Genomic DNA, 26,896 nt, shown 5'->3' with positions numbered 1-26,896 from the left:
AGTCAATATTGAACCATATCATAGAATTGTAGGACTGGAAGGGACCTCGAGAGGTCATCTAGTCTAGGCCCCTGCACTCATGGCAGGACTAAGTATTATCTAGATCTATATATAGTATATTGACTGGAATGCGTTACCTAGGGAGGTGGTGGAATCTCCTTCCTTAGATATTTTTAAGGTCAGGCTTGACAAAGCCCTGGCTGGGATGATTTAGTTGGGGATTGGTCCTGCTTTGAGCAGGGGGTTGGACTAGCTGACCTCCTGAGGTCCCTTCCAACCATGATATTCTATGATTCTATGACATGGTAATGCAGTTTTAAAAATAGGGAGCTCTAAACCCCTTATTTCCTTTCATCCTCAAAGACAGACCTTTTAATTTGTATTGACCACCTTTCCAAGTTATTGAGTGATGAGAGATTTAACTTCTTAAAGAAGTTGATAGGTAATGTGATATGAAGCATATTAGCAGGATAGATAAAACCGAGAAGGGTATCTTTCTTGTTTACAAACATTCCCCGAGCCATCTAGCAGATCATTCAACTGCTCATACTCACTTTTCATGTCTTAAGAAAAGGGAGGTAAATTGCAGAAAATAGGAAGGTACAAGATGAAGGAATATGAATCTCTAAAACTAGTTCCAAGTTGGTTTAATGGTTCCAGTATAAGGAACAAGAGAACCGATATGTAAGACAATTTGTGTGTGGATGCAAGGCAGTTTCTGCTGAAAAAGTAAAGTTTACACTAATGTAACTTTCATATGTAGACAGGGCTACACTATTTCAAGCTATCCGAACTATGGAGAAAGGCAAAGCTATGCAATTTCATTTTCTTTTTCCCAACAGTCCATTGTGGAAGATTTTAGTATACTAAGTGAAAATAAGATTCATATTGCTTTTGAACACTTATCTGCTAGAGCCACTTTGGTCTAGTGTGGATGGACTTCTGAATGAAATTTGCCTGGATAACTTCAGTTAGTGAGATAAATTTGTTTAAATGATTTGCTGTGTATTTTTGCATTGTTATTCAAGGAGAGCATTTTTCTGAACATTCCAGAAATAGTGACCATTGCCAAGCTCAGATTGATCGTGCCTTTAAAGATCTCCAAAATAGCCATTTGGGGCTAGATATCAGCATAATCTAAGGGGATGTAAGACCTGATTCAAAGCCCATTAAAGTCTATCAGGTCCTTTGTCACATGACACTTGTTACTACTAATGAGAGTCAAATGGCTGTTTCCCTATGCTGTAATGTGCTCTTTGACTTTTATTACATGCAGTAGGTTTTTAGATCTCTCTTGGCATAGCGTCAGGTAGATCATCTAAATTCCTTTTGGCAGTATGACAAGTAAAGGAATGTTTCCTCTTTGTCTGATACATTCCCTCAGCAACATCTTGGTCTATTTCAGTTGGTTATTGGAATATGTAGTTTTGCTATGTATGCTATTTGACAGTGTGTGTGTTGGTGTAGCTATAAATCTGTATCTTTGTATATGTTCTTACACTAAATTACCCTGAGGTATATAAGTATATAGAAGGTGTATATTTGCTAGTGAGAGTCAAACTCACAGTAAGGTATCATTCTAGCTTTTTTCGTAATCTTCCTTAATGTAACACAGAGATTTTGCCTCAGATAAGAGAGAAAATGTTCACACTTTTTCTTCTCTCCACATTTCTGGACACCCTTGTTCATCTCTGCTTTTTATCTCTCCTTCCTTTTAACAGTGTCAGTTAAACCAATGGTGAGAGCAGCCTACCACATAATTCTTTTTCTTCTTTAAAAGTGAGCTGTTGGATGAAGGTACTGCTTTCAGTAGGGTTTTGCCATCAGTTACCCCAGATTTAATTTTTCCTTCTTATTTAAATAATTCTAAAGAGAGATTTTAGACCTTTTTATTTAATTTAAGAAAAACAACCCATACTCTGGGCCTTTTTTAAAAAATGCAGCCGCAAGTATGTTTTATAAAGCTTCAGCTACACCATCACTTGGAGAGTGGGAGGGAATTGAAGAATTTGCTATGAAAGTCAAGTTTTGCAGATCTGAGGAGAAATTTTTATTCAGTTTAAATTGAGGATCTGTCCCATGGTGTCGCTCCCAGGAATTGAAAGCTTGCAGTCATATGAGAGCTGTGGCTTAATTTGTAATACTGACGTGCCATTATATTAAAATTCAGCATATTTGAGGCTCTTCGTTGTTAACATTTTACCAATTATATTCTGCTAAAAAATTCCTGGGTTTTGGAAAAAGCTAGTATTCACTGATTTTTCATCCAAATTTTGTCTTATTTCCGGACCTGGACATTTTTTGGAAGGAAAGCAGATGGAGCTGTGCTAAAGGGCCAGGATCAGGAGGGAGCTCTGGCTAGCAGGGTGGTCAGTACACACTCATCCTGACCCCAGACCTTTGGCATGGCTCTGTTCGTTTCCTCTGCATAGTCGGGGAACAAGATGGGCGGAGAAGACAGGTCCTGGAAGCCGAGACTTGCCCAACTGCTGCAGGGAACACAAAGCTTCCTCAACTGCTGCATGGTCAGTAGCACCCCCGGCACACCATGACTACTGGGCATCTCTCCCTCCCTTTGGCCTACTGCCCTTCATTTTTGGTTTTTACTGATTTTTTCCCCATTTTAAAATTGTTGATAAAAGCCAGAAAAACAAACAAAAAATACCTGAAAACAAGGTGCATTAGTTATTATATATTAGTTATTTTATACTTTCTACTAAAGTCCTGAGTATTTGCAAAATATTATTTCTAATTCTAATGAAAACATCCTTCCATGGACAGATGGCATTCTAGCTTATCTGCCTGGTTTTTTTTAACTTTGTGGTTTCCAGTAACATGGGTACAGGTGAATATTGTAACAACACAGAAAAGGAACTTTCCGACCTGCAATATGATCTCTTGATTGGAAGAATGCTTCATAGATCCATTTAGCCACTTTACTGCCCACCGAGAGTTTGGTTTAGGGTAAAGTCTTTACACAGCAGGTTGCTATTAAGTTGCATTTTTCTTCTCCTTGATAGGAATTGTTTCCCCAAAAACATGGCCCCCAAAAAAACTTTGCTGAATACCTTACTTTATTAAAATTCCATGCAATATATTTATGTCCTGAAAGGTCATTGCAAAAAATTACTATGTTTGGGTTACATCTGACTTCATATCCATTCTGCTAGTTTGACAAATAAAATTATATTTTTCTAACTTTCAGCTCTAGAAACTTAACTTTGGATCTGAACATTAAACTGGCTCCATTCTCTCTTGCATGTCAGCAAGCCCTAAAGATTTTATCCTCCAAAACACCCCCGTTGTCTTTAAATGCGTAACTCCACTATCCAAAAAATCTGTTTTAGTTACACTTGTGCAATCCCATTGTCTTCAAATTGCACCCTCAGTTAGAGCTGTGCCGTAGGGGTCTAATGGAAGAATTTTCTCTGCACTGGAAACTTAGTTAACAGTTTTGTTGATGATGTCAGATTTTTAATATGTGCTAGGTCTCACTTTCACTCACTCATAGCTGAGATGTATCTACAGTGATAACGGTAGTAAAAGCAGTAGAAAACTTACTTTTCATTACAGCAAGCAGCTATAAATATGAACTTCATAAGTTGTTAAATAAGGTGTTATTTTCACAGTCACCTTTTGAGCATAAAGCGGCAGTCTAAAGTATATAGGGGCTTCAGCTGCTAAGCCTCTTCTAGTATATGCCAAACAAATGATCAAACTGATTATATATGCACAAAAGGTGTGTGTTTGGCAGAGGGGGTTCAGATACATGGATTTCTGGGGATTTTTTTTTTCAGATAATTCCAATTAAATTAATGGGCCCATGTTTTCTTGTGATAATAGACCATACAGAATAGTTGGATCATACAGAATAGTTGTTCTGGCTGGGTCCTTAGATTTTAGTGGGAATGGATGTACAAAGCTGAAAATCAGAAGTTTCATTTTTTCCAGAGCTAATTATTAATGTTTCCATTTTAAATAAAATAAAACAGGAGGAAGAGTCTCGCATGTTAACCTCACAATAGACAGTCTGGTTTGTGTTTCTTTTATGCTTTCACTTCATCTTTAAAATATAACTTCTCCAGATTGTCATTGCACTTTACTGAAAGTGGCCAGTAATTTTATATAAGCATTTAAGTTCACAGCCCTAGTTGGAATTCCTTATTTGGCTGTAGGATTCTTCACAGAGGTTTTTCCCTCTTCTACTGCTATCTTTGCACCATTAAATGAATGCAATTTAAAGGCAAGATTATCTTTAGGTCACAGTGAAATTTAAAACATGAGGGATAGAGTGCATTTAGTGCAGTTGGAATTGGAAATAAACACATAAAGAAATGTATATGGCCATGCTGATAGTTATAAATTAAGTGTCAAGGTCTCAAATCTGGGAAAGCATCATCAGAATTTATAAAGTTCTATTTAAGCAGTCCATTCTCCTCACTTTAAACATCTGTTACTGGTTATTGTTTGAGTGACCACCATGTACATTATACAAAAAGGAACGTGTTTTTTGTAAGATCTCTGCTAATGTGGCAGATAAAATCCCAATGTTTGATAGCAATGCCAAAGGGCAAAGAGGTGCTGAGCAATACTCCTCATCTTTACCATTGCTTTCCTTCCTGGAAAAACAGGCTTTGACAGTGGGAAAACTAAGAAAGTGATAAGGAGAGGTGGAAAGATGCTTGGGAACTGAGACTGATGTAGACCAGAGCTGTATTTCATCAAGCAGGAAGAAAAAGCCTTCTCTTACATGCACCAATGCACCAATAACTATTTGTTCACTGATTAGAAATAAAAATAGAAATTCTAGTTTATATAATCTTGTTGTGGTAATAAATTAAAAGTTAAGAAACAACATTGTTTTTGTTGGCACATGACACAAACTGGGTCTGGTTTTTGCAGTTCGATTTCCCTGACAACCCATTTTTGACCTGTTTTTTTTTTAAAAATCGAATTTCTTATTGACTATCTTCAAATACTGTGTGTTCTGCTCAGAGTAAATGTTTTTAAACTGATGCACTATAAGGATGAAGAACAATTTCCTGTGGGGATAGAGTCTGAACTGTTGGAAATTGTCCACACCTTTGAGGTATGTCTACACAGCATTTTGGAGTGAGCAGGAGCAAGCCTCAGCTTGGTCTCGGAAGCCCACACCTCTTCCCTACAATGCTATGTACACATACCCTGACTCTTTTCTGACACTGCTGGATTTGTTGTTGTTTTGAAAGTTTTTTGTGGTAGGGTAGAGAGTGACACTTGTTGCATATAAAACACTTAAATGTCTTTCTTTCCCGTTACATATCTGAAGTGTTGAGGATCGATTGCAGAAAATTAGCAGCAATGAGTACACATAGGACTAAGAGTGAATTACTTAAATAGCTTGCTAGAGATGAATGAAACAATTCAGATGCCCTTTTTTTTTTCTTCCTCTGATCTAGCCTGTCTTCTTGTACAAAGAAGGAAAACTTGCTTCATGCACTGACAGACTCTCTGCATGTTAAGGGCCTGTCCACACTGAAGAAATATTTCAACAGGTTAAGCTAAATCAATCTAAAGCTGTTTACAACCATAAAGTGAAATCCTGCCCTATGGAAGTCACTGGGAGTTTTGGCATTGATTTTAATGGGGCTAAGATTTAATCCATAGAGTAGATCCAGTTTTAGGTGGATTGTCCTGTGTTACTGAACTAGGCTCTTGATTAAACTGATCATATACTTCATGTCTCCTAACGATAAGGTTGAAGGAGTCTTGGCCTAGATAGGCACAAAGAGCTAACTGAATGATGATTTAGAACTGTGAAGAAAATCAGGAAGTGCGAGGAGCCTGAGTAGACATCTGTAATGAAATATGTAGTGACAAACCATCAGATAAAGGACAGAATATGGAAATGATCGTAGAGCAGTTTTTAAACTAAGGGCTGGGAGAAAGCTGACAGATGTGAAGGAGCACGTGGTTCGGACAGAGACATCCCATAGGGGAGGATCTATTAATGGAGATCCTCTATGTCCTAGTAAGGAGGAGAGCATGGAAGATGATAAAATATGGGTAGGATCTGATGAGAAACAGTCAGATGAAAAAGAGTCCCATTCAATTACATCATGTACTGGCAGACAGCTAAAAAGTGACAAGTTTTTAAAGTGCTTATATACAAATACTAGAAGTCTAAATACTAAAATGGGTGAACTAGAGTGCCCAATATTAAATGAGGATATTGATATAATAGGCATAACAGAAACTTGGTGGAATGAGTATAATCAACGGGACGCAGTAATACCAGGGTACAAAATATATTGGAAGAACAGAACAGGTCATGCTTGTGGGAATTGGCACTATATGTGAAAGAAAGCATAGAATCAAATGAAGTAAAAGTCTTAAATGAACCAAACTGTACTATAGAATCTCTATGGACAGTAATTCCATGCTCGAATAATAAGAATATAGCAGTAGGGATATATTACTGACCCACCTGACCAGGATGGTGATAGTGACTATGAAACGCTCAGGGAGATTAGAGAGGCTCTGAAAATAAAAAACTCAATAATAATGAGGGATTTCAACTATCCCCATATTGACTGGGTACATGTCACCTCAGGATGGGATGCAGAGATAAAGTTTCTTGACACCTTAAATGACTGCTTCTTGGAGCAGCTAGTCCTGGAACCTATAAGAGGAGAGCCAATTCTTGATTTAGTCCTAGTGAAGCACAGGATCTGGTCCAAGACATGAATGTAGCTGGACTGCTTGGTAATAGTGACCATAATATAATTAAATTTAACATCCCTGTGGTGGGAAAAATACCACAGCAGCCCAACACTATAGTATTTAATTTCAGAAAGGGGGACTACACAAAAATGAGGAAATTAGTTAAACCGAAATTAAAGGTATAGTGCCAAAAGTGAAATCCCTGCAAACTGCAGGAAAACTTTTTAAGGACACCATAATAGAGACTCAACTTAAATGTATACCCCAAATTGAAAAACATAGAAAGAGAACCAAAAAAAGTGCCATTGTGGCTAAACAACAAAGTAAAAGAAGCAGTGAGAGACAAAAAGGCATCCTTTAAAAAGTGGAAGTTAAATCCTATTGAGGTAAATAGAAAGGAGCATAAACTCTGGCAAATGAAGGGTAAAAATATAATTAGGAAGGCCAAAAAAGAATTTGAAGACCAGCTAGCCAAAGACTCAAAAAGAAATAGCAAAATTTTTTTAAAGTACATCAGAAGCAGGGTAGTCTCTAAACAACCAGTGGGGCCCCTGGACGATCAAGATGCTAAAGGAGCACTCAAGGATGATAAGGCCATTGCGGAGAAACTAAATGAATTCTTTGCATTGGTCTTCATGGCTGAGGATGTGAGGGAGATTTCCCAAACCTGAGCCGTTCTTTTTAGGTGACAAATCTAAGGAACTGTCCCAGATTGAGGTGCCATTAGAGGATGTTTTGAAACAATTGATAAACTAAACAGTAATAAGTCACCAGGACCAGATGGTGTTCACCCAAGAGTTCTGAAGGAACTCAAATGTGAAATTGCAAAACTACTAACTTTAGTTTGTAACCTATCATTTAAATCAGCTTCTGTACAAAATTACTGGAGTGTAGCTTATGTGACGATTTTAAAAAAGGGCTTCAGAGGTGGTCCTAGCAATTACAGGCTGGTAAGCCTGACTTCAGTATCGGGCAAACTGGTTGAAACTATAGTAAAGAACAAAATTGTCAGATACATAGATAAACATAATTTGTTGGGGAAGAATCAGCATGGTTTTTGTAAAAGGAAATCACGCCTCACCAATCCACTAGAATTCTTTGAGGGGGTCAACAAGCATGTGGACAAGGGGGATCCAGTGGATATAGTGTACTAAGTGGCTAAGTCATTATGCAAGGTAGCCTGTTTCCTCTTGTTTTTTCCTACCCCCCCCCAGATGTTCTGGTTTAACTTGGATTTAAACTTGGAGAGTGGTCAGTTTGGATGAGCTATTACCAGCAGGAGAGTGAGTTTGTGTGTGTATGGGGGTGAGGGGGATGTGAGAAAACCTGGATTTGTGCAGGAAATAGCCCAACTTGATTATCATGCACATTGTGTAAAGAGTTGTCACTTTGGATGGGCTATCACCAGCAGGAGAGTGAATTTGTGTGGGGGGGTGGAGGGTGAGAAAACCTGGATTTGTGCTGGAAATGGCCCACCTGATGATCACTTTAGATAAGCTATTACCAGCAGGACAGTGGGGTGGGAGGAGGTATTGTTTCATATTCTCTGTGTATATATAAAGTCTGCTGCAGTTTCCACAGTATGCATCCGATGAAGCGAGCTGTAGCTCACGAAAGCTCATGCTCAAATAAATTGGTTAGTCTCTAAGGTGCCACAAGTACTCCTTTTCTTATAGTGTACTTAGATTTTCAGAAAGCCATTGACAAGGTCCCTCACCTAAGGCTCTTAAGCAAAATAAGCTGTCATGGGATAAGAGGGAAGGTCCTCTCATGGATTGGTAATTGGTTAAAATATAGGAAACAGAATGGAGAGAGGTAAATAGTGGAGTCCCCCAGGGGTCTGTACTGGGACCAGTCCCTTCAACATATTCATAAATGATCTTGAAAAAGGGTAAACAGTGAGGTGGCAAAACTACTCAAGATAGTTGAGTCCCAAGCAGACTGCGAAGAGCTACAAAAGGATCTCACAAAACTGGGTGACTGGGCAACAAAATGGCAGATGAAATTCAATATTGATGAATACAAATTAATGCACATTGCAAAACATAATCCCAACTATACATATTAAATGATGAGGTCTAAATTAGTTGTTACCACTCAAGAAAGAGATCTTGGAGTCATTGTGGATAGTTCTCCGAAAACATCCACTCAGTGGCCGTGAAAAAAGCTAACAGAATGTTGGGAATCATTAGGAAAGGGATAGTAAATAAGACAGAAAATATATTGCCTCTATATAAATCCATGGTACGTCCACTTTTTGAATACTGTGTGCAGACTGTGGTCACCCCATCTCAAAAAAGATAGATTGGAAAAGGTTCAGAAAAGGGAAACAAAAACGATTAAGGGTATGGAACGGTTTCCATATGAGGAGAGATTAATAAGACTGGGACTTTTCAGCTTGGAAAAGAAACGACTAAGGGGGGATATGATAGAGGTCTATAAAATCATGACTGGCGTGGAGAAAGTAAATAAGGAAGTGTTATTTACTTCTCATAACACAAAAACTAGGGGTCAGCAAATGAAATTAATAGGCAGCAGGTTTAAAACAAACAGAAGGAAGTATTTTTTCACACAACATACAGTCAACCTGAGGAACTCCTTGCCAGAGGATGTTGTGAAGGCCAAGACTATAACAAGATTCAAAAAAGAACTAGATAATTTCATGGAGAATAGGTCCATCAATGGCTATTAGCCAGGATGGGCAGGGATGGTGTCCCCAGCCTCTGTTTTCCAGAAGCTGGGAATGGGCGACAGAGGTTGGATCACTTGATGATTACCTGTTCCGTTCATTCCCTCTGGGGCACCTGGCATTGGCCATTGTTGGAAGACAGGATACTGGGCTATATGGACCTTTGGTCTGATCCCGTATGTCCGTTCTTATATTCTTATTATTACAAATTGGATATGATACAAAAAATCTACATATTCTGTCATGTATTGTTATCAGACATAGTGGATCTAACTGATTTAATAAGACTGCACTTCTGTAGCATCCTTCATCTGAGTCTCTTAAAACAGTCAGTAAACACCAATTTTAGCCCCACAACATCCTAGGTAGGGAGGCAAATACATTAACTGAGGTGATGAGAAGGTTTGTCCAAGGTCACACAGAAAATCAGTAGTAGAGCCAAGAATAGAATTCCAGAGACCTGGCTCATTCACTTGCTCTAGTGGACATCACATACTTAGAACCAAAGCCCTCTGATTTCTTAAAAATCTTGCTTGTGAAAAAGTGCTACAGGATAGCAGTCCATGTGAACAAAGCTGGTGGCACTGAATCTTCCTGTTGCAGGTGAGCGGAACAGGTTTCTAAAAGCAGCGGTAGCAATAACAGAGCCAGATGTTTAATGCCAGAGGAATAAAAATCTCGTTCACCAATCTGAGGTCAGTCACATAAATCAAGAGTAAAAATCTAAGTATTCTGGGAAAATCTTTTTTTAAATATTGAAATGAATAAACAACCTGATGCCGTGGTCTTGAACCCAAAGAAGACATCACCTGGGATACAGAATTGGGTGACAGGGTAGAGTTTTGTCGTACTGGTAGAAAAGACTTTGTCATGGCACTGGAGGGAAACAGAAGGTGGGGTATCTGAGATATGCAGACTATTCTGGAATGCCGTATTGATGGGATTTTGTAGGAGAGCAAGAAGATGGAAAACTATTAAGGACTGAAGGGTGGGAGGCAGAAATATAGTGAGTGGTGCATAAAAATCGAAGCCTGAATAAAACTAGGAACACACATTCCCGTGCTTTTATTAATTTATTAAAATTACCGTGCATTAAATAACAAATTCATTTGCACCTCTGGATTCAAAGCAGCTGGTCAGATCTAGCAAATACTATTACTCTTGGGTAATATGAATGAAAGAGTCTGTGTAGGCTTCCAAGACGATGTATGAGCATGAAGATCTTACCATGTTGGGGCATGTGTATAGCAAGTACTAGGATACATGCCCAAACTGCCTCAATTTTTCCAAAAGTTAACATAGAAAAGCTGCAGAACTGAAGACACATGCAAATTAACTTTGAAAATAAATTAACTTTTAGATTTTGTGATGTTATTAGCTACAAGAGTAAAATAACAAATTATTTTTTTAAAAAAAATTGTTTTAAAGTATCTATTAGTGTCTTTGAAATAAGTGCAATAACAGCCACATTTTAGGATATGTGTTTAATATAGAAAATATAATCATAAAACAGATTTTATAGCTCTGCAGATTACTTTCATGTGAATTCAGTTCTGGCCACTTTAAAATTGATGCTGTTTATCATTTTAAATCAATTTAATGTTTTTCAGGCATTTCATGATAGTTTTCTTGATTACTGCCAGTTACCCCAGCCACTTGACTTTTACAAACATAATTGTGGGAAATGTTTTCCAGTTAGTAACTCAATACCCTGGAAAATTAAAAAGTTGTCTTTAAAGCTTTAAACTTTTAAAACAGGTTTGGTAATGTTGTTTTTTTCAAATAATCAGCTGATATTTTAGGTGCTTCTAGGCTACCTTTTAATTTTATTTAGCAAAATCAATTTCCCTTTCCCCTTAAAACCAAATCCTGTTTTTTTAATCTCTAGAATATAGAGGACTTTGCTCATTAACAAATCAATCTCTCAGTTTTCTTTCTTTTCCTATATTTGATTTCTCTGAATTCCTGAGAGCAAGTTTCCTCCATTGTTCTTGACTGAAGGTGAAGATGAACAACAGGAAAGACATGTTCTGTATATGCTTTATACATATTGTATTCTAAAACCAAAACTTGTTATAAAAGCAGGGTTACTTTTTATTAATGGTTTTTCATTTCTTAACTCACTTACATGTGAATAAAGATGCCTGTCGTGCTTAACAAGCAATTAAAGAAGTTTGACAGATGCAACTATAGATTAGCCAATGCCAGTGTAAAATACTGTGGGATTTTTCCTTTCCTGTCACCTTAATATTTATTTTCCTATAAAAAAATTAATAACAATACTTAGTACATATGCGGTTTTTCCTCTTCAAATGGCTTTACAGGCTTTATTAACTAAGTAATCCACATAATACCTCTGTGAGGGAGCCTGCTGGGTAAATATTAGCTCTATTTTAGAAACTGAAACCTGGAAAAGTTCAGGTCAGGTTTTGCAAAAATGTTCACTAGATTTTGAGGTGACCCAATTTTTGAGTGCCCAGCTTGAGAAACACAGGGTCTGATTTCTCAGCATGTTGCAACTCCTCTCAAAGTCAGTGGCACCTCTGAATGTTGAACATTGTCGAAAATCAATCCCTAGGTGCTCAGGATAGATGACAAGCATCGGAGGCATGCAAGATTAGTGGCTGCCTTAAAAAGGTGTAACAAAGTGACTTGTCCCAAGCCATAGAATGGGGCTAAGGATATACGTGGGATTAGTACTCAAGAATTCTGGGCTTCCAGTACTGAACTCAGCATATTAGACCAGGAGTCTCTCTCAAAATCATTCTTAATAGCAACATTTGAAGATCTGACTTTCTGCTTTAATGTTTATAATTTTACCATTCTTTTGTTCTTTTTACTTTTCTGTGACCCACAGCACCCCTACCTTCAGACCCTACACATATTGTAATAATCTTTGTACAACATATGCCTTGTGAGGTATCATTTGAAAACTAATAACTCACTGGTCAGTAATATCATGGTGAAATGTGTGTAGCAACATTGTATGTAAAGTTATGACATAAGCTGAAATTATGACTGACGTGTTTACCAGACAAGTCTGGGGAGGGAGTAAACCTGTTTCTCAAAGACAAAGGACAAGCTGATGCCTCTAGCCGGGTGTCATCAAAGCTGATTGGCAATCACTGGTCAAATGGCCATTCTTTGGCAACGAAGGGGGCAAGAACAGATAGATCTGTATTTTAACAAACTACAACATGGAACCTCTATCACCACAAGACTCCATGTCTCTGTACTCACAGGAGGAAGGAAAATGCATTTCAAAGGGTGACGGACCTATAAAAGTGAGGGGCAAAAACACCCCAGGTATTCTGTCTATCTGTCTATCTATCGATCTATCGATCTATCGCAAGACAAAGGAACTAGCCCTTTGGGAGGGTTGCTGACCGGGGAATTTAGTCAGCCCTGTTGCTGGGAACATGTGGTAGGGATTTTACTGAACCAAGTCTAGCTTGTTAAGTTTTAGTTACTCTTGTAAACATTTCTGGCTTTAATACCTTATACTTGTACTCACTTAAAATCTGTCTCTTAGTAGTTAAATAAACTTGTTTTATTCTTTAATCAAAACTAATCCAATGTTGTGTTTAAAATGAACTGTTTGGGTAACTTCAGTTAAAGTAGCAAACTGTTGTATATTGACTCCTTACAGGGCCAATGGACCTCTAATATCTGAACTGCCCAGGAGAGGGCTGTACTGTGCAGAAATACACGTTTTGGGGAAAATTTGGGACAGGGAGTGTCTTGGGGTCACCCGACAGATAGTAACCAACTCTGCTGGAAGACAGAGTGTGGCTGGTGTGTTCCTGACATGCTCCTGGGATCGTAGTTGCTGGATCAGGACTGTAGCTATATACAGACACTGCACACAGGGTGTGACCTACATGCTGTTAGGCTGATTGTGAACTACCCAAGTCGGGAGTTACAACAGCAAACCATTGTGAGGCACCAAGGTTGCAGGGCAAGTGGTGATGCAACCCCTCTGGATTGCACTCTGGAATATGATAGTTACATAGGTGTTTTTTTTAAACCTCACTGAGGTGCTATTCAGTACCTGTATGAGAGCAATTTGCTCCCAGTATTTCAGCCTTTTTACTCTAGATAATGTTTTCTAAGAGCTGTTAGGGAAGTTAGCATAAAACTCAGTTTTTTTTAAAGTGGGTGATGTCACTTAAACCAAGGGTTGCCAGGCATCTGGTTTTCGACCGGAATGCTTGGTCAAAAAGGGACCCTGGCGGCTCTTGTCAGCAATGCTGACCGGGCTGCTAAAAGTCCAGTCGGTGGTGCAGCGGGGATCAGGCAGGCTCCCTGCCTGCCCTGGCTCTGCGTGGCTCTCAGAAGCGGCCAGCAAGTCCAGCTCCTAGGTGCAGGGACAGCCATGGGGGCTCCATGTGCTGCCCCTGCCCCGAGTTCCGGTACTGCAGCTCCCATTGCCTGGGAAGTGCGGCCAATGGGAGCTGCGGGGGCGGCGCTGGGGCGGGGCAGAGCCCACTGCCCCCTCCGTATAAGGGCTGCAGGGACATGCTGGTCGCTTCCAGGAGCTGCGAGGAGCCAAGGCAGACTGGGAGCCTGCCTTAAAGCTCCGCTGTACCGCCGACCAGTAACCGCCTAAGGTAAGCACCGCCCGGCTGGAACCCGCACCTTGAATCCCCTCCAACACCTCAGCCCCCTGTTGCAGCCTAGAGTCCCCTCCTGTACCCAAACTCCCTCCCACAGCACTCATCCCACACCCCTCCCACATCCTAACCCCCTGCCCCAGCCCTGAGCCCCCTCCCAGAGCTCGCACCCCAACCCCCTGCCTCACCCCTGAGCCCCCTCTCGCACCCAAACTTCCTCCCGGAGCCTGCACCCCCCTCCCACACCCCAACCTCCTGTCCCAGCCCTGAACCCCCTCCTATGCCTGAAACCCCTCATCCCTGGTCTCACCCGAGAGCCCACACCCCGTCCCTCACCCTAACCCCCTACCCCAGCTCAATGAAAGTGAGTGAGGGTGGGGGAGAGCGAGCGACGGACAGAGGGACAATGGAGTGAGTGGGGGAAGGGGCCTCGAGAAGAGATGGGGCAGGGGTGGGGCCTTGGAGACGGGGGTACAGGGGCAGGGCGGGGCAAGGGTATTTGGTTTTGTGCGATTAGAAAGTTGGCAACCCTACTTAAACCCATCCTGAACCCCCTAATCTTAGCCACCATGAGTCAAAGTGGTAAGCTTAGCATTGTAATAAGATTTTTGTCACTGGTTTTACTGTAGTCTTTATGTTTAAGATGTTTTACAGCTAGTTTACCCTGTCACAACCTCTTAAATACTTGAACAGTTCTTAAATATACATTTGCTCACATAATTTGTATATTTCAAAGTGTTAAAGTTTTAGAAAATCAAATTTTTCTCTCAACTAGGTGCTGCTGTTTTCTTTTTCTTTTTCATTCATTCTTCTTTAGCTGTGCACAAATACTGCTTGTCTAGTTTAATCTAATCCATTTTAAAGCAGACTGAAGCAATTTTTCTGGAGTCTCTTCTTAAATGTTCTTTCTCATCTGCTAATTCCAGCCTACTTTTCTAGCTACTAACCATGAACTTTTGCTTATCTCTTCATTCTGAAATGATTTCCCTCACCTAAACTTTGATTCTCCTTTCCCAGTAGCAAGTGCTGTTTTAGCACCCTTTGTTCAGCTAAGATTATAGCTCATGCTGCTCCTTCCACTGATTTTTTTGCAGCTAAAAGCCGCCCTTACTCATGTTGAGTAGTACTTTACTTGTTGAGTAATGTACAGTGCTGCTTAATTTAATAATTTTATTTAAAGCGTATCATTTCTGTAATATGCAATTTTTGAAAGAAAACCACATATTTTGTTCTCTCATAATTTTCTGAAAACTTTCCGGGTTGAAAGATAAATTAAAACAAATTAAAACAGTTCTTCCATTATTAAAATGGAAAGTTTAAAAAAAAATCTTTTTGGTGCTTAAAAAACGTAACAACCCAACCCCCCGCAAAAACTAAAGCAAACAAAAAACCCCAGTAGAACCAAAAAACTGTAAACTTGGCATGATCACAGTGTTCGAGGAGGAAAGTTAACTGAGACAAGTATATAAAACAAAACTAGTATTTTTAAAGTTATAAGGGTTTAAAGTTACAAGTCTGTGCATGTGTAATCAATGTATCTTTAATCTGCTAAATTATTTTGGCATAAGGATTTCACATCTGCAGATACTTTATACTGGAACATGGACTGCATGTGGTGTTTCTTTTTTCATAAAGAATTGCCTTCTGCGGTAGGTAACTTCATAAGACAAGGGGAAGGAAGTGTGTTCTAGGGCAGGTGGGGCATTTCTCACGGTCTAGTTGAGGAGTCAAAGTCTTCCTGAACTAGCTGCATGTCTGGGGACATGGAGCAGTTTGTTTCCTGTGATTCTCTCCCTCCCGTTGTACTGGTGGGGCAGAAGAATAATCTAGCCCAATTCCCTGCAGCTGCTGTGAAATGTGTCCAGGACATATGAGCCTGTGTGCATTACTTGTTTCAGAACTCCTTTTCCTCCTCATTTGAGGGACTGGCTCATTACCTTACCTTACTTTTTGCTTTACCTCATCTTCACCTTAAAAGAACTTTGAAAGTGTCTTTCCCATGATGCCAAGATGTATAAGATCTATATCCTTTTTCATAACATACATCAAAAGAGATGGTAGCTTTCTACCTAATTTTTAAATATCATTTTTATTGCAGTTAAGCAATTTTGTAGTGATTCTAATTTAATCTGATGTATTGTAGAATATACCTTGTATATCCACATGATTTGTGTGTGTGTGTAAAATAAAAAAGGTTGTGTATTATTAGTAGGCAGTTAGTAAAATACCTTGGGTATGCTTTGCCTTTTACCTTTAGTTTCCTAGGAAATGTTCTAGTAAAATATTAATGCATACCCTGGAAGTCTTGGCTTTTTATTTTTAAAATTTGACTAATTAATATTAAAATGCAATTTGGAAAGTGTTTTATGCAAGTCTATAAAAATATTTCATGACTACAAATATAAGAGAATGGTATTGAAAAGGCTCAAAAGTATCTTTAACTACTATTTATATCTTCATAAAATTATTATTTTACTTTTTTGTTTCTTTGTTTCCTGGCCCCTTTTTTTCCTTTCAGCTACCTTTTCAACAATGTTCTCTGGCCCAGAGACCACTTTTAATGCTAATTTTGTTGTTTAACAATTGCTAGGGACTTCAATGAACAATTTTATTCTTGGATGTGAAGCCCTGAATCTGACTCCGGTGCTGGGGAGAGAAGGAAATGTAGAGTTCTTCATGTTTAAAAAATAAATAAATTAGGAGGTCAGTTTAGTTTTAATAATAGAAAACTAGTGGGTTTCACACACATCTTTTGAAATGTCAGCTGGGTTCATGGAAGAAGAAGTGAAAATGGTTAAGGCTCTCAGTTCTACATATCTGGGTATAATGACATCCATTACCATACTATCTGAGACCCTCTCAAACACTTAACTAATTTATCCTTGCACAGCCCTTTTTAGTAGGCATTATTGTTTCCTTTGTTTTACAGATGGGGACTGAAGCACAGAGATTAAGTGACTTTCCAAGGTCACACAGGAAGTCTGTGACAGAACAGAGAGTTGAACTCAGCTCTCCTGAGTCCACTCCAGTGCTGTGACCACAAGACCATCCATCCCTCATCAGTTCGGTTTCTTAAGATGAAAAGTTTATTGCAGATGGTCTGGAGTGGATGCAGGAGAAGGGTTGCTTTTGCCTTTGGATGCCTTTTTCATTAAGAAAAGTACTTATGCCCATTACGTTAAGCATTGAGCTTGAGGAACATGGTAAATGAACATATTTAAACTACTGGTAAATAAAAAACCCAAAAAATTGATTTAGTCTTTGTTGTAAATGTATTAATCACCTAGGGTCTAGAAGTTGTGATTGAACATATTTCCAAGAAAAATCCTTCCTTTTTTTTTTCTAACAGAGTCATATTAGAAATACCTTTTTCTTGTTTCCAGTAAAAGTAAAATAAAATACATGTGGGAATAGTTTTAGGGTGTTTTATTCATGCCTTTACTCGCCCTTTACTTGTCTGTCCATTCTTTTTGTTATTAAGCCCGTTCGTGAGAATAAAAACAAACCATAGTGAATATGAGTTGCTGAAGAGACTATCGTTTCTGCTCATGCCATTTGTGGCCTGTCATCAGTGGCTTCACAGATTGTCAGAAAGTTAACTGTCGCACTTGAGAAGGAAAGGGTTCATGGAGCTTGTGAGCTCAGGATATCTGTCCCTAATCTGACACAAATGTGATCTTGCAGTTTTTGTTTACGTGGATCCATTTTGACACAGGCAGAGACATCATACATCCTTTACAATGATGAAATTGAACTGATATTTGGAGCCTTTGCCCTGAGGAAGAACTTGTGTTTTGCAATTGCTTGTGCTCCTGCCCTGATGTCTTCTTTCCATTTGTAGGCTCCAAAACTGCCTCCTACAGAATTGCATTGGTTGGCAACTGAAATAAACTTGTTCTCTCTAGTGCATTTTTTTGCCACTTTTTCAAGAGTATACCTCACAGGGTGGTTCTTGGGAGACCAGTTCTAAACTTTACATATAGTAGGGATTGTAGGAAGAAAATTTTTAAAAAAAAAGTGGAGTGAGGAGCTTTATATAGAAACATTCTTTCATTGTATTGTGTTGTATGAAAATAGTTGATTTTTGAGCCTGTCAAGTTGTGTGGAGCATTTTAATAATAGTGTGCATTAACAGCTGTGTGTGTCAGCACTGAGTTTGAATTTCTCAATGATGAGATTCTGCTGCTCCATTAGACTTGGAACTTCTGGGTTTCCCCATCCTTTCCAAGTATCAGAGGCATGTAAGAAGTTGTTCATTTTCTCTTTCCTGCTCTCCCACAATCCCTAGTGCTCTCTGCTTGTCAGCACCCTCTACAGGTGTGCCTGGTGATCTGCTGCCACAAGTACTCCTCATTCTTTTTGCTGATACAGACTAACACGGCTACCACTCTGAAACCCGCTGCTCTGATGTCACTCCCCAGTTATTTGCTTCAGTGCTCACAGACAGAGATTTTCTCTGCAGTCTGTTCTGAGAATTTGTGTGGCCCTGTTCTTTCCCTCCACCTTAGTTTCTGTCTAGCAAGGAGAAAGTCTTAGGGGGAGCACTTTAAGGAAGGCTTCATACTGCTAAATCCCCAGATGTTAGTCCCTTCCTCCCTTCATCCCATTCGAAGCACCAAGTATTGGACTCTCATCCCTTTTGGAACCTTTGGAGCAAGAGCTGTACACACCACTGCCAAAAAAGCAAATCATTCTCTTCTGAGGATTTCCCTAGACATAACTTGTATTCACCCCAATCCTGTGCTTATGAAGTGGAATTATCTTCCTGCCCTGAGCTCTTTGAATCAGATGATTCAGGTTGCCTGTGTCCTACTGAAATTTTGCAAGTTATGGAGCCTACAACTCCCTTTCAAGATAGCCAAATCAGCAATTCAGTCTCCCCCTACCCAGGAGGTGGTGACGGTAACACACATGACTATATGTATCTTCTTCTCCCTTTTGAGCCTCTTGTGACATCACCAGATTCTCTGCCAAGACTCTTCTCTGCAACACATTTTCGCTCCAAGGAACAATTTGGCTCTAGTCTCCAGATCCAGACACTGCTTCCAGAGGCAACATGGTTCAGGCATTCAAGCACCTTTTGAAAGGATAAGGTTCCTTAGTGAGTCCCTTTTAGAGTTGCCAACTTTTTACTTGCACAAAACCGAACACCCTTACCCCGCCCCTCCTCTGAGGCCCTGGCCATGCCGCGTCCCTTCTAAGAGGCCCAGTCCCTCCCCCTCACTCCATCCCCTCCTTCTTCTGTTGCTCACTCTCCCCACCCTCACTCACTCGCTCATTTTCACTGGGCTGGCTCAGGGGCCTGGGGTGTGGGAGATGGTGAGGGCTACGGCTGGGGGTGCTGGTTCCGGGGTGGGGCCAGAAATGAATTCACAGGGTGGGAGGGGGCTCCAGGCTGAGGCAGTGGATTGGGATGGAAGAGGGGGTGATGGCTCCAGCTGGGGGTGCAGGGTCTGGGGTGGAGCCAGAGATGAGGGGTTTGGGGTGCAGGAGGGGGCTCCAGGCTGGGCGGTGGAACCAAGGTGTTCAGGGTGTGGGAGGGGACTCCAGGCCGAGGCAGGGGGTTGGGGTACGAGGGAGTGAGGGCTCTGGCTAGGAATGCATGCTCTGGGGTGGGACTGGGGATGAGGGGTTTGGCTTTCAGGAGGGTGTTCTGGGATTGAGGGATTCGGAGGGCAGAAGGGGGATCAGAGCTGGGTGGGCCAGGGGGTTGGGGCCCTGGAGGGGGCGGTCAGGGATGCAGGCTGCAGGAGACACTTAGCTCAAGCAGCTCTTGGAAGCTGCAGCATGTCTCCCCTCCGGCTCCTACATGAAGGTGCGCCAGGAGTCTCTGTGCGCTGCCCATCTGCAGGCGCCGTCCCTGCGCTTGGGGCAGAGGCAGCGTGCGGAGCCCCCTGGTTGCCCCTTACCGTAGGAGCCAGAGGGGGGACATGCTGGCTGCTTCCCAGGAGGTGCAGAGGCTAGCAGAGAGCCTGCCAGTCTCGCTGTGTGGTGCAGCACCGCCAACCAGACAGTCAACAGCCCAGTCAGCGGTGCTTACTGGAGCTGCCAGGATTCCTTTTCGACCGGGTGTTTGAAAACCAGACACCTGGTCACCCTGATTCCTTTACAAAAAGCCAACAAAACTAAACAAACAAATAAATAAAATCTCGTACATCTTCGGACTTGAATACGATGATAATCATCCATCCATTGCTAAGATGCTCCAGGAAGCTTCAGGGAACTTTGCTGTGACTTCCAGCCCTACCAAAAGTCTCTTTTGATCCATCAGGGCCAGGAAATTCTAACAGCGGCCAGAAAGCTTCCCCAAATGCAGGTTAAAGACAGTGAAGCTCTGCAGGCCCAAATCCTCCTTCCACTGGAGGAAAGCTCAAGAGTTTCTTTTTGGCTTTATTATGCTTTTAGTGCAAACTGAGCTTATACCTTTGTTGCCCTACAGCTGATTATACATTGTGACATACCTAACCACTACCAGCTTTTTGAGCACCTGTGATATCATCAAGAGGTGATCATCAGGATCTAGTTCTTTGCTCCATACTTCTGACATCATCAGAGAGCGGAATAAAACTGTAACTAGCATTGTCTAGCCCTGGGAAATTGTACATTAAAAGGAAGCTGCACACACTTGCTGAGCACAGCAGTCTGAAAGCTCACATGTTGCGAAGCACTTCTCACCACATCTAAATTGTGAAATGTATTTCAAAATGGTTTTAATTAAAATTCGTAAGTTGATCATGTTTTTGAAGTCCGCAGGCATCTTCTTGAGAAATGAAATCATCTGTGACGACAGCAGTACAAAAAAGCTAATCTGTTTCCATTCTTCTCTGATTTTGTTTTAACCAAAGATTACAGTGAATTAGTTTGCTGATTTTACCCCACAAAAAATTAAAGCTCTAAGGAATTGGCTGCCAGTGAATGACTGGTGGTGATAAAGCACTTTTGGAGTGGCGAAACTGCACATAAAATCACCATTCCTCTCCTCCATTCACAAGATTATTTTCCTTGATGTTGCCTGTCTATTCAGGCTACTCGAAATGATGAATGGGCAAGGACAGGAACTAGAGTGTGTACACCAGAAACAGGTTATGTGCACATTTGAATTGAGAAATAAACCCTACCGGTCTATTTTAATTTGTGTTCTGATTTTTGGAGTGTTGGATTTAATAGTCTTGCTTGTTTGCCAGGCTATGCAGAGCCGCTCATCTGAGCTTATCCCTGGCCAATGTTTTAGCAGGCTGTAGGCAAGCGGCATTGCTTGACTGACAAATTCAGACCATATCCTGGTGGTTTCTATTCCGATTCTATTAAAAAAACATTTTTATGCCCCCTCAAGAGAATCCATAACATGATCGATGTATTTTTTCAAGCTGCCTGAGCCCAGAAATTTTGTTATGAATTAATTAAATCTGTTGCTGGACTCTGACACACTGGCAATACCCTGAGATAACTTTAAGCCCTTTGTTTAATAATTAAGTGATGAATGTTAATATATAAATAAAATGTTTCAGGCTAGGGAAAGTAAGGTTACATTGAAGTTCCTAAAATTAAGGCATCATAAAAATTGGATTGCTAGCTATTTAGATATAACAAATAATCACTTTTCAGTAAAGTGTCTTTACTAGTAGTTTTGAAATGCCAATTTTAACTGTATTTTTCAATATGGTGTACAGTTTTAAATGTTATCAGAGCTTTAGATTACAGTATTGCCAATCCCAACCCTTGAAAAATCATGGGTCAGGCTCCCCAAAGTTATGAGATTGGCTTAAAAATAATTTTTTAAAAAAATTATGTGTTCTTTTTACTTATCTTTGATTTTTGAGCATTTAGGGTTCACATTTTAAAGCTTTCCTATGCAACCATGAGGGCTATACACTTACTTTTTTCCTGGAAAAAAGCTGAGATTCTCATGAAATCACGTATTTATTTAGGCATAAGTTTTTGTGGGCTAAAACACACTTCATTAGACGCATGGAGTGAAAAATATAGTAAGCAGTATGTATATCACAGCACATGAAAAAACGGGAGTTGCCTTACCAAATGGGGGGTGGGGGGTGGATCAGTGCTAACAAGGCCAATTCAGTTAAGGTGCAAGTGGCCTATTCCCAACAGTTGGCAAGAAGGGGTGAATATCAAGAGAGGGAAAATTACTTTTGTAGTGCTAACGAGGCCAATGCAATCAAGGTGGACTTGCCCATTTTGTGATGTATATACGGCTTACTGTATTTTTCACTCCATGCATCTGATGAAGTGGGTTTTAGCCCATGAAAGCTTATGGCCAAATAAATTTGTTAATCTCTAAGGTGCCACAAGGACTCCTCATTGTTTTTGCTGATACTGACTAACATGGCTATCATTCTGAAACCTGTCATCGTGAAATCACATGACTCCAAGAGGTTGGGCTTTAAAGACCAAATATTGTGAGACTTGTAATGTAAATGTTAGAGTTAGCAACACTGATATTGTGCTGAGCAATGTAAGTCCCAGGGTTTTTTCTTTAATGTCTTGGATTGGAGTTTAGTCTGTACAGAGAGCTGTTTTCTCTACTGCTGCAGTGGCAGCAGCTATGTTGAGATGCCATTCTGACAGATGCCTAGTGTAGATGCAAGGTATAAAGAAGCTTACACAAGGGCCATTCCTTCTATCATAGGGCAGGGTCTAAGTGTTTGAAGAATTAGCATTCGTGAGACCCAGGACGCCCACTGCTCACATAGCATCTTGTATCTTGGTGATCCCTTTCTGCCTTGTGTCCTTTTATGAATTCATTCTAAATGTATGTGGCATCATTTGCCTCTTTATTCAAATGATTCCAGATGTGGCGCTTAGGGGGAGGATTCCCCAAAGCTACTTTTTGGTTGCAGGTTGGAATTCTGTACTTTTTTGAGGGAGGCTTGTCTGTTTCGGCTATATATCTAAGATGTTTGACTACTTTCTTTTTAGTACATGTATGAAATACATTATAAACTTTTGGTCTGTTTTGTGTATTTTGAGATATTTGGCCCTGAGAATATAGTTCATCGCGCTTGATTGAAACAAATATTAAATTTTGTACATAGACTTCACATGTATAGCAATAAGGCACTGAGATGGCTGTATGGGTCAACATATCTTTAATTAAGTTATCAAATTGCTTCTCTGTGATTGGCAAATTGGGCAACCTTCCCAGAAACAAACAAAAAACATTTGAAAAGCAAATATGACCTCAGGCTTATGTCTTGCAGTCCTAAATATTTATATTTTCTATATTCAGTTCAAAATGGCTTACGGTAACATTTAGCATTTACTAATCATTTTAAAATTAATCATAACTAATACCTTCAGTATGCCAGGCGTTTGAATGTGTGCAGTGTAATGGCTTTATATTACCTATATTATTATGTACTGTCTGTAACTTTGAAGTTTGCCAGTCAAATCAAAAGTTTGCTGGGACTAATGATTTACTTGAGATTTTTAGAGGTACTTTGTCATCAGTTTGAAAACTTGGAGAGGTTTGGTATTGCAGCCATCTGTTAATTCTTGGATCTCTGGAGGAAAGAGAAGGCCGCCTTTTGAAAAATAGATCAAAGCATTCTGTTCTTTCAGTGAGTGATACCTATACGTAACTTAGAAGCTTTGCAAACTGATTACACAATGCCTGTCTCATCTGGCAGAGTTGTGCATTCTACTTACTGGTACAATGTTGATCATACATTATTTTGTAATTGAGGTTAAGCCATTGTTGACTGCTTCTGGTCAGTAATTACTTCTCCAAAAGTATTAATCTGAAATGCGAAGTAACGGGAGAAATGTCTGATTTACTTAATATAGCATTGCAATTGGTAAAAATCACTATAATGAAATCATGGTACATTTTTTTAGATTTCTGCTCAACATATTTAGCACTCTTTCAGAGTAAGAGACAATCAAGTAGTGTACTTTCTGTAATACCTTGAACATTAGGTCTAGATGTGCCTTTCAGTCTCAAAGATCAAAAGAGTGCTTTATTTTATAATTTATCTATTTTGCTGTTACTAGGAATAATTGTTCCTACAATGAAATGCTGGGGTTGAATATGCAGATGTTTAGCAGTGGAAAATCAACACCCTGCAATATTTAGGGACAGGAAGTGAAGCATCGAATATTCATTTGAAACTACAGGAGAATTTTAAGTGGCAGAATGTAAATATCCAAATTGGGATTTGGCTAGGACTCCAGGAATAATGTTTCCTACCTTTGTGAAAAATTCCTGAGTATTGTAATGACCATGTGCAATAGGTCTTTTATAAACAATGTTGCTTGGATATCATCGTGATAGACACCTTAGAAATGCCTGAAACAGTGAGGCAGACAGGCCACAGTACATCCTAACACCATGGGTCATTACTGTCTCAGAGGGCAAACTATTACATACTGAGTTGGCATCTTTGCATTTTGCAACAAGTTACGTTTCTTATAGTCTCCTAGCCAGATATTGCTTTGATGTCACCCTGTGCAGCTTTCAGGATCTGACAAGATAACCACTCAAGGATTGCTTTACCCATGCAGCCTGTTCTGCGCCAGTTGATGTAGGAAGGGTGGCAGTCTCCTCATTTTATCCCTGCTATTGATAAGCAGTTTATTTAAAAAAAAAAAAAAAAAGCACAGAAACTTTGGGCATCTGTTTCCTACTCTTCCTACAAGAGTCTGATGATACAGTCATATGTGGCAAGGACTGTGACTGTCTAGATTAAGGGTCTGGAACCCCTACTCCATGAACTGAGGTACTTTACAGGAAAAAGGATTTGCCATTCTTCAGTGGCAACAGCTAACAGTGGAAACTGCAAGGCACAGTTTAAATTGTCGAAAGGGGCTTGTACTTCTTCACAGATTCTCCCAGGAAAAATGCAAAGAATGCAAAGGTGTCCTGATGGCCTGGATGCATCCAGACACTTGGTATGGGTGTCCTAAGGTGTTGATGGTAGGATGATGAGGACAAGTGTCCCATGCATCGAAATTGCACATAAGTGTGGCTGCCTTCATCTGGCTTTCATAATGAGTAACAGGAGAGACTTCCGAACTTGCCATAAGATGAAGTGAACGACTTTGGAAAGAAAGTAGAGGCTAAGAAGAGAGAAGGTTTCCCCTGTGATCTGTGGTTCAGTTCTCTTGCTCCAATAAAGGGCAAGGGAAAAAGAGCTGTGAAGAAGCCAGTTTATATCCTTGAGATTGGTTTCTAAAGTGCCCCATATGAAAAGAGTTAGAGCTGTGCCTTCTCTTCTGAAGCCAAAGGGTTCTAAGCCCCTTTTACAAAAGCAGTGAAAACCCTGGGGCTTTTTAAAGGTTCAAGAACCAGATTCAGTCTTGGTAGATATTTCTATTGGAGGGGAATTAAGGGCTTTCTACCCCCGTAGCCCATGGATACCTCTCACACGTGACCAGTGAACATTATCTAATGGTGCTATTGAATTTGCTTTTTAATAAACTTTTCAAATTATTTCTCTCAAGAATGAAGTCAAGTTCAAATGTATTAGGAAGAGATGCTGCAGCCATTCCCAACCCACTTGGTAAAGAGTGCCAAACCAGAAAGAGCACACTTTCCCAGTTGCCTTTATAGCCGATTTGCACCATAAGAACAGCGTAAAGCAGCCAAACTGTACTGCTGAATTTGGCCCTTAACTTGCTGTTGACTTATTGGGTAAGAGAGCTGTTTTAGTGAGACTGTTGCCATATGAAAGTCTTTTAAGTCCTAATGTTTTTGCACTTGAAAGGCTCCACTACACTCCTGCCTCATTTGCCTGGCCAGCACTGACTCGGAACACAGTGGAACCCAGCAGTGACAGTTGGGCCAAGTAATCTACCAGTGAAGATTCTTGGTTCATATGTCCAGTCTCCCTCACATCACCGTCTCATTCCAACCACTAGAATTAACTGTAAAGAAAGAATGGTGACTGGTTGAGCCTCTGATGTCAAAATGGCCCCACTTAAGAGTTATCTGAGTTGTTGAGATGACCCTGGTTGCAGCCTTTATAATCCTAATGATTAGATACAGTCATTAATAATATAATTAATTTCTTCAAATATAGGCTAGACCAAAGATTCCAATTAATGTTAAATATATGGAATGTTTAAAGAGTGTATTATTCTGTTATTAAGATAATGTAGGACAAACAGAAGACTGATACAGTTGCTAATTGTTTTTAAGGGACGCATTTTAAAATTAATTTTAACCTCTAAAATAATTGTAATGTCTCCGAAAATTAATTCAGTAGAGTAAGTGCTTCAAATTTGGGGAGGATATACTGTCTTTTTCATAGATAAAGTGAGGAGTCAACGTCTTAGTTATGTGCAAAATGCAACTCAGCCTTAAATATGGATCTGTGACTAGCACATCCTCAAGGATCTGAGTGCTTATACTTGGTACGTCTAACAAGTAGCAATATCTGTTATTTGGTATGTTATAATAAGCAACATGTTATTGTTTCTAGCAGTTTTCCATTATAAATATGTGGAATGCCTGTTATAACTGGAAATTCCATATCTAAAAATGAAATGTTTCTTTAAAAAGGTAAAAAAACCTCTCAGACTTTAATTGTGGCTACTGCATCTCTGACTCTGATCACTTGACTGTTTATTTCCTTGTCTGCTGGATATGTGCCTCACAACAACAACTGCTACTTAACTTTTCTTTCTTTCCTTTGTATTTTCTTTTCCAGTGTGGGAACTTTGCTGTCCTAGTGGATTTTCATATTTTGCCTCAAGGCTCCAGTAGAGACTCCAGCTGGTTTTCAGATCATGAGAAGGAGGTACAACAAAATCACTTCTACTTCAAAAGCATGTAGCTGCAGGGAAAAAGTTGGATTGCATTGAACTGTTCAGATTTTCTTCTCAGTACTGTGATGTATCAGTATTGTGAGTTATACCTAACCCTGAACAACTC

General features: G+C 40.0%; 1 protein-coding gene across 4 annotated transcripts in view; it reads left to right on the top strand.

The window, feature by feature from the left end:
- The window catches only part of SLX4IP (SLX4 interacting protein), a 126,648-nt gene that overhangs the window by 38,037 nt on the left and 61,715 nt on the right, over positions 1-26,896 (top strand). For all 4 annotated transcript variants that reach the window (XM_084623558.1, XM_084623559.1, XM_084623560.1 and 1 more), the window contains one exon: positions 26,673-26,762. In XM_084623558.1, the coding sequence (XP_084479684.1) occupies positions 26,673-26,762 (90 nt within the window). The remainder of the gene's footprint in view (positions 1-26,672; positions 26,763-26,896) is intronic.

The sequence above is a fragment of the Lepidochelys olivacea genome (assembly GCF_965140295.1).
Source record: "Lepidochelys olivacea isolate rLepOli2 genome assembly, chromosome: 3".
Classification (NCBI taxonomy): domain Eukaryota; kingdom Metazoa; phylum Chordata; order Testudines; family Cheloniidae; genus Lepidochelys; species Lepidochelys olivacea.
The sequence above is the reverse complement of the archived record's forward strand: the minus strand, read 5'-3'. Positions and strand labels throughout refer to the sequence as shown.